This window comes from Globicephala melas, chromosome 2, assembly GCF_963455315.2.
Source record: "Globicephala melas chromosome 2, mGloMel1.2, whole genome shotgun sequence".
Taxonomy (NCBI): Eukaryota; Metazoa; Chordata; class Mammalia; order Artiodactyla; family Delphinidae; genus Globicephala; species Globicephala melas.
The window spans coordinates 27,304,748-27,322,870 of NC_083315.2; the positions used below are offsets into that span (position 1 = coordinate 27,304,748).

General features: G+C 56.1%; 1 protein-coding gene across 4 annotated transcripts in view; it reads right to left on the minus strand.

The window, feature by feature from the left end:
• The window catches only part of PFKP (phosphofructokinase, platelet), a 77,953-nt gene that overhangs the window by 17,467 nt on the left and 42,363 nt on the right, over positions 1-18,123 (minus strand). For all 4 annotated transcript variants that reach the window (XM_060293694.1, XM_060293693.1, XM_030878324.2 and 1 more), the window contains 8 exons: positions 17,820-17,912; positions 17,082-17,207; positions 15,508-15,572; positions 14,930-14,999; positions 14,496-14,642; positions 12,199-12,269; positions 10,560-10,647; positions 9,792-9,944 (listed from right to left, as the gene is read on the minus strand). In XM_060293694.1, coding sequence (XP_060149677.1) covers positions 9,792-9,944; positions 10,560-10,647; positions 12,199-12,269; positions 14,496-14,642; positions 14,930-14,999; positions 15,508-15,572; positions 17,082-17,207; positions 17,820-17,912 — 813 coding nt within the window. The remainder of the gene's footprint in view (positions 1-9,791; positions 9,945-10,559; positions 10,648-12,198; positions 12,270-14,495; positions 14,643-14,929; positions 15,000-15,507; positions 15,573-17,081; positions 17,208-17,819; positions 17,913-18,123) is intronic.

Sequence of the window (18,123 nt, forward strand, 5' to 3'; positions counted from 1 at the left end):
GACTCAGTAGTGGGGGGACAGAGGGTGCAGGAGGGGAGACTCAGAAGTGGGGGGACAAGGGGTGAAGTTGGGGTGACTCTGAAGTGGGACACATAGGGTGCACACTCAGAACTGGGGGGACAAGGGGTGAAGGTGGGGTGTCTCAGACCTGGGGGGACATGGGGTGCAGGAGGGGAGACTCAGAAGGTGGGGTACTGGGTTGCAGGGGGACCCAGCAGTGGGGGGACATGGAGTGCAGGAGGGGAGACTCAGAAGCGGGGTGACATGGGGTGCAGGAGGGGAGACTCAGAAGTGGGGCAGCACCAGCCCTAGGTCCCCCTGAGCTTTGACCCCACCAACTAGTGTTCTGACACAGACTCTGGGACACCGAGCCCTGCAGCCAGAGACTCGGGACCTGGTCCACACAACAGGGTACAGAACTAGCACCAGGACCTGGCTTCACCAACTAGCCGGTGGACACCCACTGCAGAACCACTTCAGCACCACACCCTGACTTGTCGGGACCCAGCCAACATACAGGCAGGCTGGCACAAACTCCAGGACCCCTGGGTCCTAAACCCACCACCAGCAGGCTGACACCAGCTCTGAGAGTTCTGGACTCCTCAGTCAGCCCCACCCATCTTCAGACCAGTACTAGCTTTGGGACACCCCAGAAGCTGCAGCCAGCTGTGTCAGGAACTGGCCCAATCCACCAGCAGGCTGACACTGGATCTGGGAACCCTGCAAACACACACCCCAGAACCTGGCTCTGCCCACCAGTGAGCCAGCACTAGCCCCGAGACCACCTAGGGTTCCACAGCCAGCTGCCTTGTGACCTGACCCCTCCAACCGTAGCTGGCAGCCTGGGCATAAAGCAGGGGCTCACAACCAACCAGACCAGGGGCCGACCATACCTACAAGACTGCCCTCAGCAGTCAGCTCACCAAAACAGAAGGAGCCACATAGCTCACATAGGGGACACCCCTAAAGCATACAGCTCTGGTGACCAGAGGCAAGTGTGCAGCTGGGATGTATAGGACATCTCCTGCAAAAGGCAACTTCTCCAAGATCAGGAAATGTAACCAACCTACCAAATGCACAGAAATGAAAACTGAAAATTAGGCAAAATTAGGTGATAGAGGACCATGTGGAAGGAATAAGATGAAAACCCCAGGAGAAAAACTAAGTGAAGTAGAGATCGGCAATCTATCCGATAGAGAGTTTAAGGTAATGATCATAAAGACGATCAAAGAACTCGGTTAAGAACTGATGAACGGAGCAAGAAATTTCAAGGTTTTCACACGGAGTTAGAAAATATAAAGGAGAAACCAAACACAGGTGAAGAATGTATACAACTGAAATGAAAAATACACTACGAGCAATCAACAGTAGATTAACTGAGGCAGGGGAATGAATCAGCTAGGTGAAGACAGAGTAAGAACTGGGGTGCCTGGGGTGCAGGAGGGGGGACACAGCAGCAGTAGGGGGACATGGGGTGCAGGAGGGGAGACTCAGAACTGGGGGGACAAGGGGTGAAGTTGGGGTGACTCAGAAGTGGGGGGACATGGGGTGCAGGAGGGGAGACCCAGAAGTAGGGGGACATGGGGTGCAGGAGGGGAGACTCAGAAGTGGGGCACATGGGGTGCAGACTCAGAAGTGGGGGGACATGGGGTACAGGAGGGGAGACTCAGTAGTGGGGGGACAGAGGGTGCAGGAGGGGAGACTCAGAAGTGGGGGGACCTGGGGTGCAGGAGGGGAGATTCAGAAGTGGGGCACATAGGGTGCACACTCAGAACTGCGGGGACAAGGGGTGAAGGTGGGGTGACTCAGACCTGGGGAGACATGGGGTGCAGGAGGGGAGACTCAGAAGGTGGGGTACCAGGTTGCAGGGGGGGCCCAGCAGTGGGGGGACATGGAGTGCAGGAGGGGAGACTCAGAAGCGGGGTGACATGGGGTGCAGGAGGGGAGACTCAGAAGTGGGGCAGCACCAGCCCTAGGTCCCCCTGAGCTTTGACCCCACCAACTAGTGTTCTGACACAGACTCTGGGACACCGAGCCCTGCAGCCAGAGACTCGGGACCTGGTCCACACAACAGGGTACAGAACTAGCACCAGGACCTGGCTTCACCCACCAGCAGGTGGACACCCACTGCAGAACCACTTCAGCACCACACCCTGACTTGTCGGGACCCAGCCAACATACAGGCAGGCTGGCACAAACTCCAGGACCCCTGGGTCCTAAACCCACCACCAGCAGGCTGACACCAGCTCTGAGAGTTCTGGACTCCTCAGTCAGCCCCACCCACCTTCAGACCAGTACTAGCTTTGGGACACCCCAGAAGCTGCAGCCAGCTGTGTCAGGAACTGGCCCGATCCACCAGCAGGCTGACACTGGATCTGGGAACCCTGCAAACACACACCCCAGAACCTGGCTCTGCCCCCCAGTGAGCCAGCACTAGCCCCGAGACCACCCAGGGTTCCACAGCCAGCTGCCTTGTGACCTGACCCCTCCAACCGTAGCTGGCAGCCTGGGCATAAAGCAGGGGCTCACAACCAACCAGACCAGGGGCCGACCATACCTACAAGACTGCCCTCAGCAGTCAGCTCACCAAAACAGAAGGAACCACATAGCTCACATAGGGGACACCCCTAAAGCATACAGCTCTGGTGACCAGAGGCAAGTGTGCAGCTGGGATGTATAGGACATCTCCTGCAAAAGGCAACTTCTCCAAGGTCAGGAAATGTAACCAACCTACCAAATGCACAGAAATGAAAACTGAAAATTAGGCAAAATTAGGTGATAGAGGACCATGTGGAAGGAATAAGATGAAAACCCCAGGAGAAAAACTAAGTGAAGTAGAGATCGGCAATCTATCCGATAGAGAGTTTAAGGTAATGATCATAAAGACGATCAAAGAACTCGGGTAAGAACTGATGAACGGAGCAAGAAATTTCAAGGTTTTCACACGGAGTTAGAAAATATAAAGGAGAAACCAAACACAGGTGAAGAATGTATACAACTGAAATGAAAAATACACTACGAGCAATCAACAGTAGATTAACTGAGGCAGGGGAATGAATCAGCTAGGTGAAGACAGAGTAAGAACTGGGGTGCCTGGGGTGCAGGAGGGGGGACACAGCAGCAGTAGGGGGACATGGGGTGCAGGAGGGGAGACTCAGAACTGGGGGGACAAGGGGTGAAGTTGGGGTGACTCAGAAGTGGGGGGACATGGGGTGCAGGAGGGGAGACCCAGAAGTAGGGGGACATGGGGTGCAGGAGGGGAGACTCAGAAGTGGGGCACATGGGGTGCAGACTCAGAAGTGGGGGGACATGGGGTACAGGAGGGGAGACTCAGTAGTGGGGGGACAGAGGGTGCAGGAGGGGAGACTCAGAAGTGGGGGGACCTGGGGTGCAGGAGGGGAGATTCAGAAGTGGGGCACATAGGGTGCACACTCAGAACTGCAGGGACAAGGGGTGAAGGTGGGGTGACTCAGACCTGGGGGGACATGGGGTGCAGGAGGGTAGACTCAGAAGGTGGGGTACCGGGTTGCAGGGGGGACCCAGCAGTGGGGGGACATGGAGTGCAGGAGGGGAGACTCAGAAGCGGGGTGACATGGGGTGCAGGAGGGGAGACTCAGAAGTGGGGCAGCACCAGCCCTAGGTCCCCCTGAGCTTTGACCCCACCAACTAGTGTTCTGACACAGACTCTGGGACACCGAGCCCTGCAGCCAGAGACTCGGGACCTGGTCCACACAACAGGGTACAGAACTAGCACCAGGACCTGGCTTCACCCACCAGCAGGTGGACACCCACTGCAGAACCACTTCAGCACCACACCCTGACTTGTCGGGACCCAGCCAACATACAGGCAGGCTGGCACAAACTCCAGGACCCCTGGGTCCTAAACCCACCACCAGCAGGCTGACACCAGCTCTGAGAGTTCTGGACTCCTCAGTCAGCCCCACCCACCTTCAGACCAGTACTAGCTTTGGGACACCCCAGAAGCTGCAGCCAGCTGTGTCAGGAACTGGCCCAATCCACCAGCAGGCTGACACTGGATCTGGGAACCCTGCAAACACACACCCCAGAACCTGGCTCTGCCCACCAGTGAGCCAGCACTAGCCCCGAGACCACCCAGGGTTCCACAGCCAGCTGCCTTGTGACCTGACCCCTCCAACCGTAGCTGGCAGCCTGGGCATAAAGCAGGGGCTCACAACCAACCAGACCAGGGGCCGACCATACCTACAAGACTGCCCTCAGCAGTCAGCTCACCAAAACAGAAGGAGCCACATAGCTCACATAGGGGACACCCCTAAAGCATACAGCTCTGGTGACCAGAGGCAAGTGTGCAGCTGGGATGTACAGGACATCTCCTGCAAAAGGCCACTTCTCCAAGGTCAGGAAATGTAACCAACCTACCAAATGCACAGAAATGAAAACTGAAAATTAGGCAAAATTAGGTGATAGAGGACCATGTGGAAGGAATAAGATGAAAACCCCAGGAGAAAAACTAAGTGAAGTAGAGATCGGCAATCTATCCGATAGAGAGTTTAAGGTAATGATCATAAAGATGATCAAAGAACTCGGGTAAGAACTGATGAACAGAGCAAGGAAGTTCAAGGTTTTAACACGGAGTTCGAAAATATAAAGAAAACCAAACACAGGTGAAGAATACAACCGAAATGAAAAATACACTAAGAGGAATCATCAGTAGATTAATTGAGGCAGGGGACTGAATCACCTAGGTGAAGACAGAGTAAGAATTGGGGTGCCTGGGGTGCAGGAGGGGGGACACAGCAGTAGGGGAACATGGGGTACAGGAGGGGAGATACAGAAGTTTGGGGCCTAGAGTGCAGGAGGGAGACTCAGAAGTGGGGGGACATGGGGTGCAGGTGGGGAGACTCAGAAGGGTTACATAGCGTACAGGAGGGGAGACAGAAATGGGGGATAACGGGTGCAGGAGGGGAGTCTCAGTAATGGGAGGACATGGGGTGCAGCAGGGGAGTCTCAGAAGTGGGCGTGACATTGGGTGCAGGAGGGAAGACTCAGTAGTGGTGAGACATGGGGTACAGGAGGGGTGACTCAGAAGCTGGAAGACATGGGGTGCAGGAGGGGTACTCAGTACTGGGCGTACAAGGGGTGAAGGTGGGGTGACTCATAACTGGGGGGATATGGGGTGCAGGAGGGGAGACAGAAGTGGGGGGACAACGGGGGCAGGAGGTGAGCCTCAGAAGTAGGAGGACGGGATAGAAGGGGAGATTCGGATGTGGGGTGCCTGCGGTGGAGGGTGGACACAGCAGTGGGGGAACATGGAGTACAGGAGGGGAGCCTCAGAAGTGGGGGGACATGGGGTGCAGGAGAGACTCAGAAGTGGGAGGACATGGGGTGCAGGCGGAGAGACTCAGAAGTGTGGGGCCAGGGGTACACGAGGGGAGACTCAGAAGTGGGGGGAAACGGGGTGCAGGAGTTGGACCCAGCATTAGGCGGAAATGGGGTGCAGGAGGGGAGACTCAGAAGTGGGGGGACATGGGGTGCAGGAGGGGAGACTCAGAGGTGGGGGGCCTGGGTTTCAGGAGGGACCCAGCATTGGGAGAACATGGGGTGCGGGCGGGGAGACTCAGAAGTGGGGGACCTGGTTTGAGGGAGGGGGACCCAGCAGTGGGGGGTATGGAGTGCAGGATGGGAGACTCAGAATTAGGGCACCTCGTGTGCATGAGGGCGGACCTAGAAGTGGGGGTTCTTGGGGTGCAGGAGGGGAGACTTAGTGGGGGGACATGGGGTGCAGGAGGGGAGACTCAGAAGTTGAGGCACATGGGGTGCAGTACGGGAGACTCAGAGTGTGGCTCCTGGGGTGCTGGAGGTGGGACCCAGCAGTGGGGGGACATGGAGTGCAGGAAGGGAGACTTAGAAGTGAGGGGACATGAGGTGCAGGAGGGGAGACTTAGACGTGGGGGGCCTGAGGTACAGGAGGTGGAACGCAGCGGTGGTGGGCTATGGAGTGCAGGAGGGGGTCCCAGTAGTGAGAGAACATGGGTGCAGGAGGGGAGACTGAGAAGCGGGGGACCTGCTTTGCAGGAGGGGTGACCCAGCAGTGGGGGGACATGGAGTGCAGGAGGGGTGACTCAGAAGTGGGGGCCTGGGGTGCAGGCGGGGGGACTCAGCAGTGGGGGGCTATGGGGTGCAGGAGGGGGACCTAGAAGTTTGGCGACATGGGGTGCAGGAGGGGGGACTCAGCAGTTCGGGGATCCAGCAGTGGGGGGACATGGGGTGCATGGGGGAGACTCAGAATTGGGGGCCTCGGGGTGCAGGCTCAGGCAAGGCCTCAGGACCAGGCACACCACTGTGCCAGGCAGGCGGGCAGCAGAGCGGGGCCTGGCGGCGCTGGGACAGGGCTGGAGAAACAACCTGTCTCTTCTTGGCATCTGGGAGGAGGTGAGGGCCACCACTGGGGGTGGGCGCCTGGGGAGAGCTTAGGGGCTGGGCCAGTGCGCTGGGTCCCACATCAGAGACGCAGTGCCAGCTGCCACAGCTCTGAAGGCAGAGCGTGGGAAGCCCCCTCCCCTCGGGGCCCTGTGAATCTCACACCGAGCAGCGCTGGGTGCCCTGAGCCCCGAGTTGGTTGGGATCCCAGTGAAACTGTTGGGCTCAGGTGTCAGAGAAGCAGGCCTTCTCAAGCACAGGTCTGGGGTCCAGATCCCCTGCCTCAGTGTTAGTCAAAGTGGCTCATTAGTGACCCGGGTCCCTGAAGCCACAGCTCCAAACACAGCCCGATGCGCAGCAGAACGTGCGCCCGATGGGCGTCTGCCCCGTCCATCTTCATTCCTCCCGCCTAAAACCACCTTGGGGTGCCTTCTGCAGGAAAATTCACAGGCAGGATGGATCCAGGCCTCCCGGAGGGCTGTGCTCTCTGCCCACCCCCTACTCCTCCCCCCATCCATTCCCTAGAGTCCCAAACAGGCCGGGTTTCAGGGGGCTGCAGCCCAAGGACGCGAGGATGGGACACCCGCGGTGGGTTAGTCCAGGGAGTGGCCGGGAGGAAGGTGAGGGGCTCCAGGGGGTTGCTCACCTGCCTCTTGCTCCCTCCACCCGGCCTGGCTCCCACACCCCACACGGACCCTCCTCTGCCCAGCGCAGCTCAGGACCACTGCAGGGCCGCCGGATCCGGACGTGAGCCCCACAGTTAGACGGACTCCTGGGCTATGTGAACCCCCCCCCCGGGATACTCTGGGTCAGGGGGCGCACGACGTAGGGGGTGGACAGGGGCGCCGGCACCTTGAAATCTGACGGCGGTTCTACACCTGCAGGTACTCTCCACCCTCTGGTCACCATCGCTCCCCTGCTTTTCCTCTGATCTCCAAGAAAACGGGAGGGACACTGGGGGCCTGGGGAAAACCCTGTCCAGGACGCGAGCCCGAGGTCCTGGGGCCGACGCTGAGCCACCCACACCGACGTAATTCAGGGCCACCAGCAGAGCTGTAGCCACGGCCACCTCCCGGGGCCCGGGCAGCCCCGAGGTCGCTTCAGCTGCGGTTCTGAAGGGGACGAGTGAGCTGGTTCTAGGAGTAGATGCGATGCACAGCCTCACCCTGTGGAGTCCCTAAAAACCTGCCCTGAGGCATTAACTCTGCCCCAGAGACGCCGTGACCTTAGAGACATTAAATCCCCTGGGGATGTTTCGGGTGACATGTCTGTAAGCTCAGCACACAGGCTGACAAGGAGGTGACATGAGGACAGTGGTTAAGGGTCCAGAGGATGTGACAGCTGACCACATGAGGCCACCTCGGGGTCCTCACCCTAGGCCCTGGGGACATTCTGGCCACCTCAGGCCCCTCCCCCAGCACGGTCCTGCCTGCTGCCCCACTTCTTGCAAGCGTCTGGCCCAGCCGAGGCCCGAACCCAGGCCTCCTAAGAGACTCAGCCTCACTGTGGCTTAACACACACAACCCTGGGAGAAACCCAGCGAATTCAACACGCCAGCCCGGCCTTCTGTCACCCCAGCTCCAGGATCCACTGAGCAGGCCTGGGGAGGGGCAGGCCCCCTGACCATCCTTCATGAACCAGAACAAGACACCCTACTTAGGCCCTCAGAGCATCACTTCCACCTACCTTGTAAGGACAGCCCTGGCCCAGTCACGGACAGGCATTGCCCACTTTACAACTGTGAGCCTGGCTCCGAGAAACTTGAATGAATAAAATCCTGAACGTAAAGGGTCGCGTAATAATCTCAAAACCCCTCGAAGGGAAGCAGGATGGATCATTTGGAATTTTCCCTGGACTTATTCTGGTTTTCAAATTTTCAACAACACACGTAAGAAATCTTTATCACCTGGAAAAATCATGCTTTGTAGCAAAGTGGCCTGGAATTATAAAGTGGGAGAATCCCGTCCTGCCTGAGGGCGCGTGAAACATCACAGGGTGGCAGCACCGACCTCGGTCAGGACCCACCAACGACCACTCCCAGGGTCCCTGCCACCCCAAGGGGGTCTAGTTAGGTGACAGCTAGGAAATGAACTTCCGTTGCTCTACTGCAAGCGTGGAGTGAGCAGATTCAGATCCAGCTATGCAGGAGAAGCAGCGACACAGTGATGACATTCATTTTGCGACAGACATGACCTTTCAACTCAGAGCTTGAGCATCGATCAGGAGCTGAATTAGTCCCACAGCAGCGAAAGCACAGATGGTGTCACTGGGGAGGCACAAGCAGCGGCAGGCAAGCGGGCAGGGACGTGGGTCAGGAGGTCCAGCGTGGGGACACAGGCGACACTGGAGGGCTTTTCAGTAAAGAAACTGCGGAAAGTTTAAGAGGCTCAGGAAAGCAAGAAACAAGCATTGCTTACAAGGTAAATTCTATCCAATAGAGAATTCTATCCAAAAAGCTTTTCTTTTATCTACCAGCACTATAGAGACAGATTTGATGCCATGGGTTTAAGGAAAAATGCTTAGAAAAACAGTCACAAGATCTACGTCTTGCAAGGAAAATAAAATGTTAGAATTTACTGAAAAATTTTAGATGCCGAATTTTTTGAAAAAAGGGAGTGATGCATTCTGTGTTAGATACTGACCTTCAAACTCCAATGTGATTTCCCAAGCGTGATTTACAAATACAATGATTAAGAGGTATTTCTGTGTTTTGTTATGGCCATTTGGCTAAAAAAAAAAAACAAAAAAAAAACCCCACATTCAAATAACATCAGTATTATTTTAGATGTGCTTTATTGTCCCAGTCCACAAAGGGGAAGATGAGGATGAGGCTATCGGCCGAAACCAAAAATAATACGATTGTTTAAAAGAGGATTCAGGTCAATGAATAAAATTATAAAATCTTTAGTCCAGCTTCTACCCTCGAATATCAAAGCACGGGCCAGTGGACCCAGGATTTATCACAATAATGTGTTTTAGGCTTTTGGTAAATTTAGCTCAGCCAAAAAAAAAAACAGGCATTTAAATGAATATCCACGTCACTGTGACCCAAAACTACCTGCACTACAGATGATGTCACCCTGGCCGTGGCACAGGAAAACGGTGGCAAAAGATCTTTGGAAGTCGAATCGGTGATTGTCAGACTCTTTTTTTTTTTTTTTTTTGGCTGCATCAGCATGTGGGATCTTAGCTCCCCACCAGGGATCGAACCCGCATTCCCTGCATTGGAAGCGCAGAGTCTTAACCACTGGACCTTTTTTTTTTTCTTTTTTTTTAACTTTTCAGCAAACCACCCTAGTGCCCTGGTTCTGCCTCGAGTGCACAGGTAGATAAAAGCGGACCAGGCGCCCTGGGTTAGTGTCCGCGGCACCTGCTCTGCTGTCAGCACTCACGTCGGTGATGGTGTTGAGGGCGGTGTCTGCCCCGATGCTGAAATCGGAGCCGGGCACGTTGTTGGAGACGGTGGCGGGAACCATGACCATGGGGACGCAGAACTCCTTGTGCTTCTCCCGGGCGGCCGACAGCTCCAACAGTCCCAGGTAGGCCTGCAGGTGGGTGTGTGCGGTTGTGGGGATGGGACAGGGGTGGGGAGGGAAATGCATCGCCATCACGGGCAGCGCTGCACCCAAGGTGAGGCTGCGGGCATCGTCCCGTTGGGGTGAGACTAAGCCGCTCACGGGTGAGAGTCTGACTGTTTGAGGCTCTCACATTTTCTTTAAAGGAAACAGAAAGGTCATCATGGGACTGATCTTGGCTGAATATCAAAAATGAAGGTGGACAGTCCAACATGTAGTTAAAAGATAATGATCTGGCCCCATCACTGCCCTCCTCTCTGAATAGCCAATGGGCTTCCAGTTCAAGAGAGAAGGTCATCTCTACAGACTCGACAGAGGTGAGAACTCCCTGAGCGGACAGACCCCAGACATGGAGTCAAGCTTTCGCTTCTCGATCGAGTCCCTTTACATAGCTGGGCCAGTGTCTGTCCCCGAGTGCTGCCACCCCTCATTCTCTGCATCACCATTACTGAGTGGCCGCTGAGCCCGAGGCTGCATGACCCCCGGTCACACCGAGGGACAGACGGCACAATGTTTACAGGAGCCGGCACGGAGTCCCCATTCAAACCAACAGCGCTAGCCAGCCAGCAGGGGAGCAGAATGTACCTCGAATCCACCGATGATCAAGAGCGCGTTGATGCCATGGGTGTGCATCTGAGCAGCAATGTCCTCCAGGTACTTCCCGGGGAGGGTGCTGGGGACGGTTCAAGGGAGGAGTGGTCAGGCAGGACCCCCTTGGTGCCCCACCCTCCGAGGCTGAGCTGCACGGCACTGAGCGGCAGGGGGATGTCCGCTCCCTCGTCCACGCTGCTGGTGGACAGAGGGGCTGGGGAACCACACGCGGCAGAGCGGCCAGCAGTCAGGTCTCAAAAGAGGGTCTTTTCAAAAGAAAAGGGGAAGAAACTTTGCAGCTGTCCAACACCTGGATCTCAAAGAACCCTGCTGCCTGGTTAGGAAAAAAAATGAACCACAAAAGCTTTCAAGTGTTCACAACGATAATTGGATGGAAACTTCCAGTTTTTGAGTCACGTACAGAGTACATGTACCCTACCCCATCTAAGCTCATTTAAAGTCACCTCCACGCACACCTGCTCATGTCGTCCCGTTTTACCACCTGTTCAAACACGGCCAGCAAGTGGAAGAGACAAACGATAGTCAGCCGTGCCCCATCCTGAGACCAGCACCCACCCCGATCTCTCCCTTGTGCTGTCTGGAGTATCAGGGATTTATAGTTGGGGTGGATGTAGAGAAGTCATAGGGCCTGGGTGGCCAGGGCACATGAGTGGTCATGATGTCGACTACAGGATCCCTCCCAGCGTCCGAGCACCGTGAGAATACACTGCCAGCTGGCCCCTCCAGCCACCCCAGAGCAGCCCCGGGGTGGGGCTCGTGAAGCCGACTGTGCTGAGGCATTACAGTTGGCTGGAAGGGGCCTAGGAGGCAGCCGGTAGGGCCCTGGCTCCTAACTGGAGCTCTGCTGTCAGAACACCATCCCCTGAGGGCGCTGGGGGGTGACGGGACCAAAAGAGCTTTGGAGAACTAGGCCAGCTCCACAGATTCCTGGGTGACGCGGGCACCCAGCTTTACAGCAGGACAGAGGCTGGGACGACTCCCCTGGACAACAAACAGGCTGACACTCATATGGAGTGCAACACTCGTTAGGCTTAAGTACCAACTACTTCCTTTCCTCATTAAAATGTGCCACTTAATGATGGCTGCACCTGAGGCCAGAGAAGAAACAGCTTCGTATTAAATCAGCGCCTCGGGAACACACCCCATCCCCGGCTGTGCCCGAGAACAGAAGCGGCTGCACTTCAGAAACGTGTGGTTCTGTGTGGAGCCCCCCAGGTCCTCCCTCCGGCTGTGGGGACCTGGCGGCTCAGGCCTGCAGTCCCCACGCCACTGAGCCAACATCAATCCTGTCTACACAGCAAGGTCGCCGCAGCTCAGACATCCCTGTCTGCATCACCTCAAGCGAGATGAGGGGTTTCTGCCACCATTGGGTTCTTCCAATCAATGGAAACAAGGAATTATCAGAGGAAGCCATTCCCAGGTCCCCTGCTTTGTCTCTTTTTCAGGCCACATCTCATCAACTCCCCATAACACAACCCAGGTCCCTCCCGGACCGGAGCCAGGACGTGAACCAATTCCTCCTGGGTTCCTTTACGGGAACTTAAAGCAGCAGCATCTGCACCAGCTGCTCCCCGCAAGAACATTCAGGTCAGAATCAAGACAGGAGAATTACCGTTTTGTCCCAAGAATGGAGCCGCCTTGGCCGGTCCAGCCGCCGACATCTGCCCAGCCAAATTCCTTTACCTAATGTGCAAACAGAAAGAAACAGCTGTAGCGAAAAAGAAAAAGGAATTAGAGAGCTTTAAAAACAGCTCAGATGTCTGCACCTCTGACAGGCTTTGTGTCTGTAAGGATTTGAGAAATGTTAGGAAACGGCTTTCATTTCAAGGCTGAATGAGCTGCAGCCTGAACCAGATTCTAAGGCTCAACAATTAGGAACACGGACAGGCAAAGCCCCCCGCATGTAGGAAGGACCCTGCATCTTATTCCCCGCCATGCCTATCAGAGGCATGCTTTAGTTAGCCAAATCCCACCATTGCGAAGTAAAAGAAAAATTAATATTACAGTTTTCTTAATTAAACTAAGATTAAAAAAATGCTTCTTAAAAATTGAGAACCACCTACGAGCACCAATAAATGCCCACTAGGTGTTTGCACAACACCCCACAGCCATAACAGCAAAACGCTTTCCTTTCCCCCACACACACACACTCGGGGCGGCCACAGTTTGGAATATCACCGGCCTCCAAACACGCATCTTCGCCCAGGTCTCCTGAAGACCCTGCACGGGGTGCCACCTGCTCACTGGGCACCTCCCACTCCATCCAAGTCCCAGCGCCTCTCAGATCTCCCATGTCCGTCAGTTGCAACTCATTCCTGCCTCCTTTCTTCACACCTGTGCATACTTAGTACTAGAGCAAATCTTATTGGCCAGGCCTTCAAAATGCACCCAGACCATGGAAGACTTCCCACGGACTCTGCCATCACCAGATTGGACCAAGCCGCCTGCATCCTGCCTGGGCTATTGCAGATAGTCCCCCAAGTACTCTCCTGCTTCCCTACTCCTGCCTCTTACGGAAACCTGTCAGAATGCACCACGCCCCTGCTCCAAACCCTCCTGTCTTTTCAAAGCAAAGGCCAGACCCCTTAGGATCACCTACAAACCATCCGGCCCTCTCCTCCTTTTCCCTCACCCCCTTCCTCCTTCCCCCTCGCAGTCACGTGAGCCCCTCCCGCCCCACCCCCCAACAGCTCAGGGCCTTTGCACCGCCCGCCCTGCCTGGGACCAAGATCCGGTGTCCCCGAGGGCACTTGCTCAGCCCTTCACACGTTGGTCTGGGGTCACCTCCCAGCATCACTGGCTGGAGGGCCTCAGTGAAGATGCCCATGGCACTCCAACCTCCTCCCCTGCGTTTTTTTAGCCCCAGTCACGTTCTGATATGCTGGAGAGTTCACTCCACTGATTTTTACCTCTGTCATCTCCCTCCCTGAGATGCAGGGAGTCTTGTCTGCGTTCTTCACCAATTTGGTTCCACAGCCTAAGAACTCAGTAAGTAGCTGCTGAGTCACTGGGTGAATAAACACAGCCGCCCCCTTATCTGCAGGGAGTATGTTCCAAGACCCCCAGCGATGCTGGAACCCTACATATCCACCTTTCCCTATACATACACGCCTAGGATAAAATTTAATTTATAAACAGGCGCAGTAAGAGAATATCCAAATTGCCAGCACCACCCGTCTTGCACTTTGGGGACATTATTAAGTAAAGTAAGGATCACCTGAACTTAAGCACTGCCATACCACGAGGGTTGATCTGATCACCAAGTGACTAACGGGCAGATACCCTGGACGAGAGGACGATTCATGTCCCGGGAGGACAGAGCTGACAGTTGGAGATTTCATCACGCTACTCACGACGACACGTAATTTAAAACTTACAAACTGTCTATTCTGGAATTTTCCATTTAATATTCCTGGACCACAGGTAACAAACCGCAGAACTGAAACCTCGGATGAGAGGGAACCAGGAAACACCCGGCTAAGAGCGTAGCGTCTGTAGCCTCCCCACGTGTTTAGCACCCTGCATCCTATGACCTTGGTCTTGTGAATTAAGTCTCGGTGCCCCAGCTTTCTCATTAGGAAAATGGGGTAATATCTTAGATTTTTGAGAGATTTAAATGGGTTAACACAGTAAGTAAATCGCGGAGGAGCAGTAAGTGTATTCAGTAAGCACTCAAGCAGCTAATCTCTTCCCTAGGTTTTTATCGGAGTGGGTGCTCAGCGCGCTGGCCTTGTGCATCACCCACGGCATCCCATGCACACCTGACTGCTGCCTCGTGCGCACGTGCTCCCCTTTCCACCTAATGCCCGGGTCCTTGGACCCCAGAGAGGCCCTCCCTACCACCTTTGAGAAATCCGGAATCTGCCTTCTCAGCAAGGACCTCCCTCGCCAGGCGCCCCCGGGACTCACCTGGCCTTTGGCGAAGCCCTCAAAGCCGTCGTACACAGCGAACACCTTGTGTCCGTCGGAGATGCCCACGCGCACGGCCGCGCGCACGGCCGCGTTCATGCCGGCGGCGGGCGCACCCACGTTCACGATGCCCACATTGCAGTTGCTCTGTAAGTCGGAGGGGGGGCGTGTGGGTGTGTGCGGGTCGCAGCAGATACGGCTTGCACCGCTGCACCCTGGAGCCGGAGCGTATGGGCTGAGCGCGGGGCCCAGGCGCCGGAACTGAAAAGCCTAATCACCCAGGTGGGAGGGGGCAGGAGGAAAGGGTCGACGGGGCGCGGTATGGTCTCCTGGGAGGCAAGACCCGAACTGGCCAGGGCAGAAGGACACCCAGGCCAGAGTAGGACCCAGGCATTGCCGGAGGCGGGGACGTGGCGCAGCGCAGCGTTTCCTACCTTACGGATCTGGGAGTCTGGCAGCTTGATGGCGAGCCGCTTGTAGGTGTTCAGGTTGTTCTCAAAGCTCCTAGAAGAAAAGGACGGTGTCAGACCAAAGGTTAGAATGTAGACGGAGCAGTATGGGCTCATCTGGGGAGAAGGGGCCTCAGAGGACGCTTGTGCCGGAGGCAGATGGCCCGCAGGTGCCAGCTTTGTGTTCGGGCTCGCAGGGAAGGCAGCCTCAGGTGTTCCCAGTGACTGGAATGGATGTCCTATAAGGGGCTGAGGGGCATGGGGCGTTTAGGATGCAGCAAGTTTCTTTCCCCAAATGCTAGCAGCCACACGCCACTCTCTATCCTAATTTCATCAGCTTCTAAACAACCCCACCCCCATCCCCCCACCCCCACAAAAATAAATTTCTCTGTAATTAGTCACCCGGGCCATTGACCTTTAGGAACAGTGCCTTGACTTCATACTGTCTTAATTTCTGACTTCTTATGTTGATACAGAACAAGCACCGCCTGGAGGTACATTCTAACACCAGGCCTGACGAACAAAGGCTCCCAGTAAAACAGGTTTTTTCCCGGAAGACCCACCTTCCTCGGAGTTGCACAGCGTCCTTAAATCTCCTCTCATCCATCGCCTTTTGTACTTCCTGGGTCTTTAAGGAATTAACGAAAGGAAGAAAGAACATGTCAAGACGGTGCATCCTCAGATCCAGGCTAGGGACCTGGAACCAGCTTGGTCCTTGCATCCAGGTCCCTTCACGTCCAACCTTGTAGCCAGCAGCCTCTGGTCAGCGAGCCTGCACTGCCTGGCTACGGGAGGGAAGCCTAGGCCGCCCACCCAGGCTGCTTCGTAGAAAAGGACGAGGTGGGACCACCGGCCTTGCCAGAGTAAGCGAGGCCTGAAATCTTAGGGATTCCGGCCCATGAGAGCGAGGCCAGAAGGAAGCCGATCTCCCAGGCCAGGCTCTGAAAAATCCCCGTTTGACGCTGGTGAGGGAAGAACGAACAGAACCACCCCGTCCCCGGGGAGCGGAGGACGCAGGTGACGCTGTGGCAGGGGCGGGGGGCCGACTGTCCCGGGGAACAGAGCGCTTTGGGACCAGCACCGCCCCCGCCCACCCCCTTCAACCTCAGGATCCCAGGCAAGTCATCCATCACTCTGAGCTTCAGTTTCCTCCTCTGTGTGGTGAGAAAAATGCCCCTACTTCCACTGTCATTGTGGTGGTCAACGCTGCCAGGCCCTTAGGAAGACACCTGGCAAGCAGTGGTCAGTGAGGGGTTGGCTGTGGCCTTGTGAACAGTCTGGCTGAGACGTATGGTCGTTCAAGGACAAGCTAGTGGTACCTACTGGCTGCCTGTCTCAAAACGGACAGAGACACTGGACAGAAGAAATGTGCTCACAATAAGCTGCTGCTCATCATTCCACATTCTGTTCTTTTGAGCCACAGCCTCAGAGTCCACACACGTGCACACACCCTCATACACACATGCACACACATGCACACACACACACAGACTTCCTCTACTGCCATCGGCTTTTGGAAAGTATGTTTCTGAGGGGTTACTTTCAACAAGTCCTGTGACTTAATTACCTCTCTGTACATGTCATAAAATACATACACCTCAGAGCCACTGGGAAGACCAAATAAAATGAGAGTCGTGAATAGACTTTGCAAAATAAAAAACAGTAACAATTCCTAACGCAACTCCACGGCCGCTGCAGCTACTGGACGGTCAACTGGAAAACCATCCCCTGCTTCCGTGCAGCCACTGGCCTGCGCTCCACACCCAGAGGAGGTGGCGCACGTTGGGGTCCCCCGAGTCGGCCATCCCTGTCACATCACAGGTGTGAGGGCCTCGGGGATGGGAGGGCAGGAGCAGCTGACCCTGGAGAGGCTGGATGGTGCCCTCCCCACCCCGAGAATCTCCCCGTGGTCCCTGCAGAGCCGTCTCCGGCCTCTCTGACCTGCCCACAGGAAGCGCTCGGGCACCCCGAGGACACCCCCTCCCGACAGACTAGACTCGCGGAGGGGGCCCGCGTGCTCGGTGTCATGGGCCCGGGGAGGGGGCCCTGGGTCCCGGGGAAGGCCGTCCGCCTGTGCTGGGGGAGGTACCCGCCCCCAGTCCGCCCTGTGCTGGGCAGGGCCCAGCCCCGCACTCACCATCTGCACGCATTCCATCAGTGGCAGCCGCACCGCCTGGTTCCCGCTCAGCGACACCACGCAGGCCGGGGTCTCGGGGGTGGCCTGGAGGAGGGCGACCACGGCCTCCACCCCCATGCGGCTGGCCTGGTAATGACATCACGATGGTTGGAGCTGGCCCCGGGCCGACCCGGAGACCAGCCCGGCGCCCACAGAGGCTCCCCTCGTTCAGACAGGACCAGCCCTGTTCTCAGCTCCTCCGTCCTCAAGGCCCCCTCGCTTCTCCTGCACCGAGTCCCCGTTAGTTACTCAGAGCCCTTCCCGCTTACTTCTAACCACCTCCAACAACGAGATCAACTCCGCTAGGAACTGGCGCGCTGGGGGGCGGGGTGGTCAGAGGCGTGCGGAGCAGGAAACCGAGAATTGGACTCTGGGTCTCTGTGGTCCCTGGGTCCATTTCTAGAAACCTGCCCGTGGACACCCCCTTTCCACCTTCTGGGTTTGTCCCCCACATTTGGCAGGGTCTCTCAGTGTCTGGGTCACCAGGGGCCTAGGAACCCCCCTCGGTCAGCAGGTCTCCCTATGAGACTACGGGCCGTAGCACCCTAGGGACAAGCCAGCCGGCGCTGTGGGCAGAGATGCCCTTTACCGATGGCTCTACTCAAGATCACCCAGTCTTCGTAGCAGACTGGTCCCTTTGCAATCCCAGAGGTGTTCCTTTCCTCGTGACGATGCCTGACCATTTCCAGCCTCACTTACCAAAATCCTGTCAAAGGCTGAAGGCGTCCCACCTCTCTGCACGTGTCCAAGGATGGTCACCCGAGTGTCATAACCCAGCTGTGTGACCACGAGCTGAGGGGAAACACAGGACATGGCTGGGCACATCAGCTTGTTCTAGGGCTGGGGGCTGGGAGCAGGGGAAGGTCTCTCTCCCCTTCCTACACATCTATGTTGAAGAATGTTCTAGTTTCTAAATTTCACTTCCTGAAAGAATGTTTAACGGCTTGCTGAAATTAATATTTTTTAAAGAATACTTTTATCATCAAATAAAACCTCTGTGCTC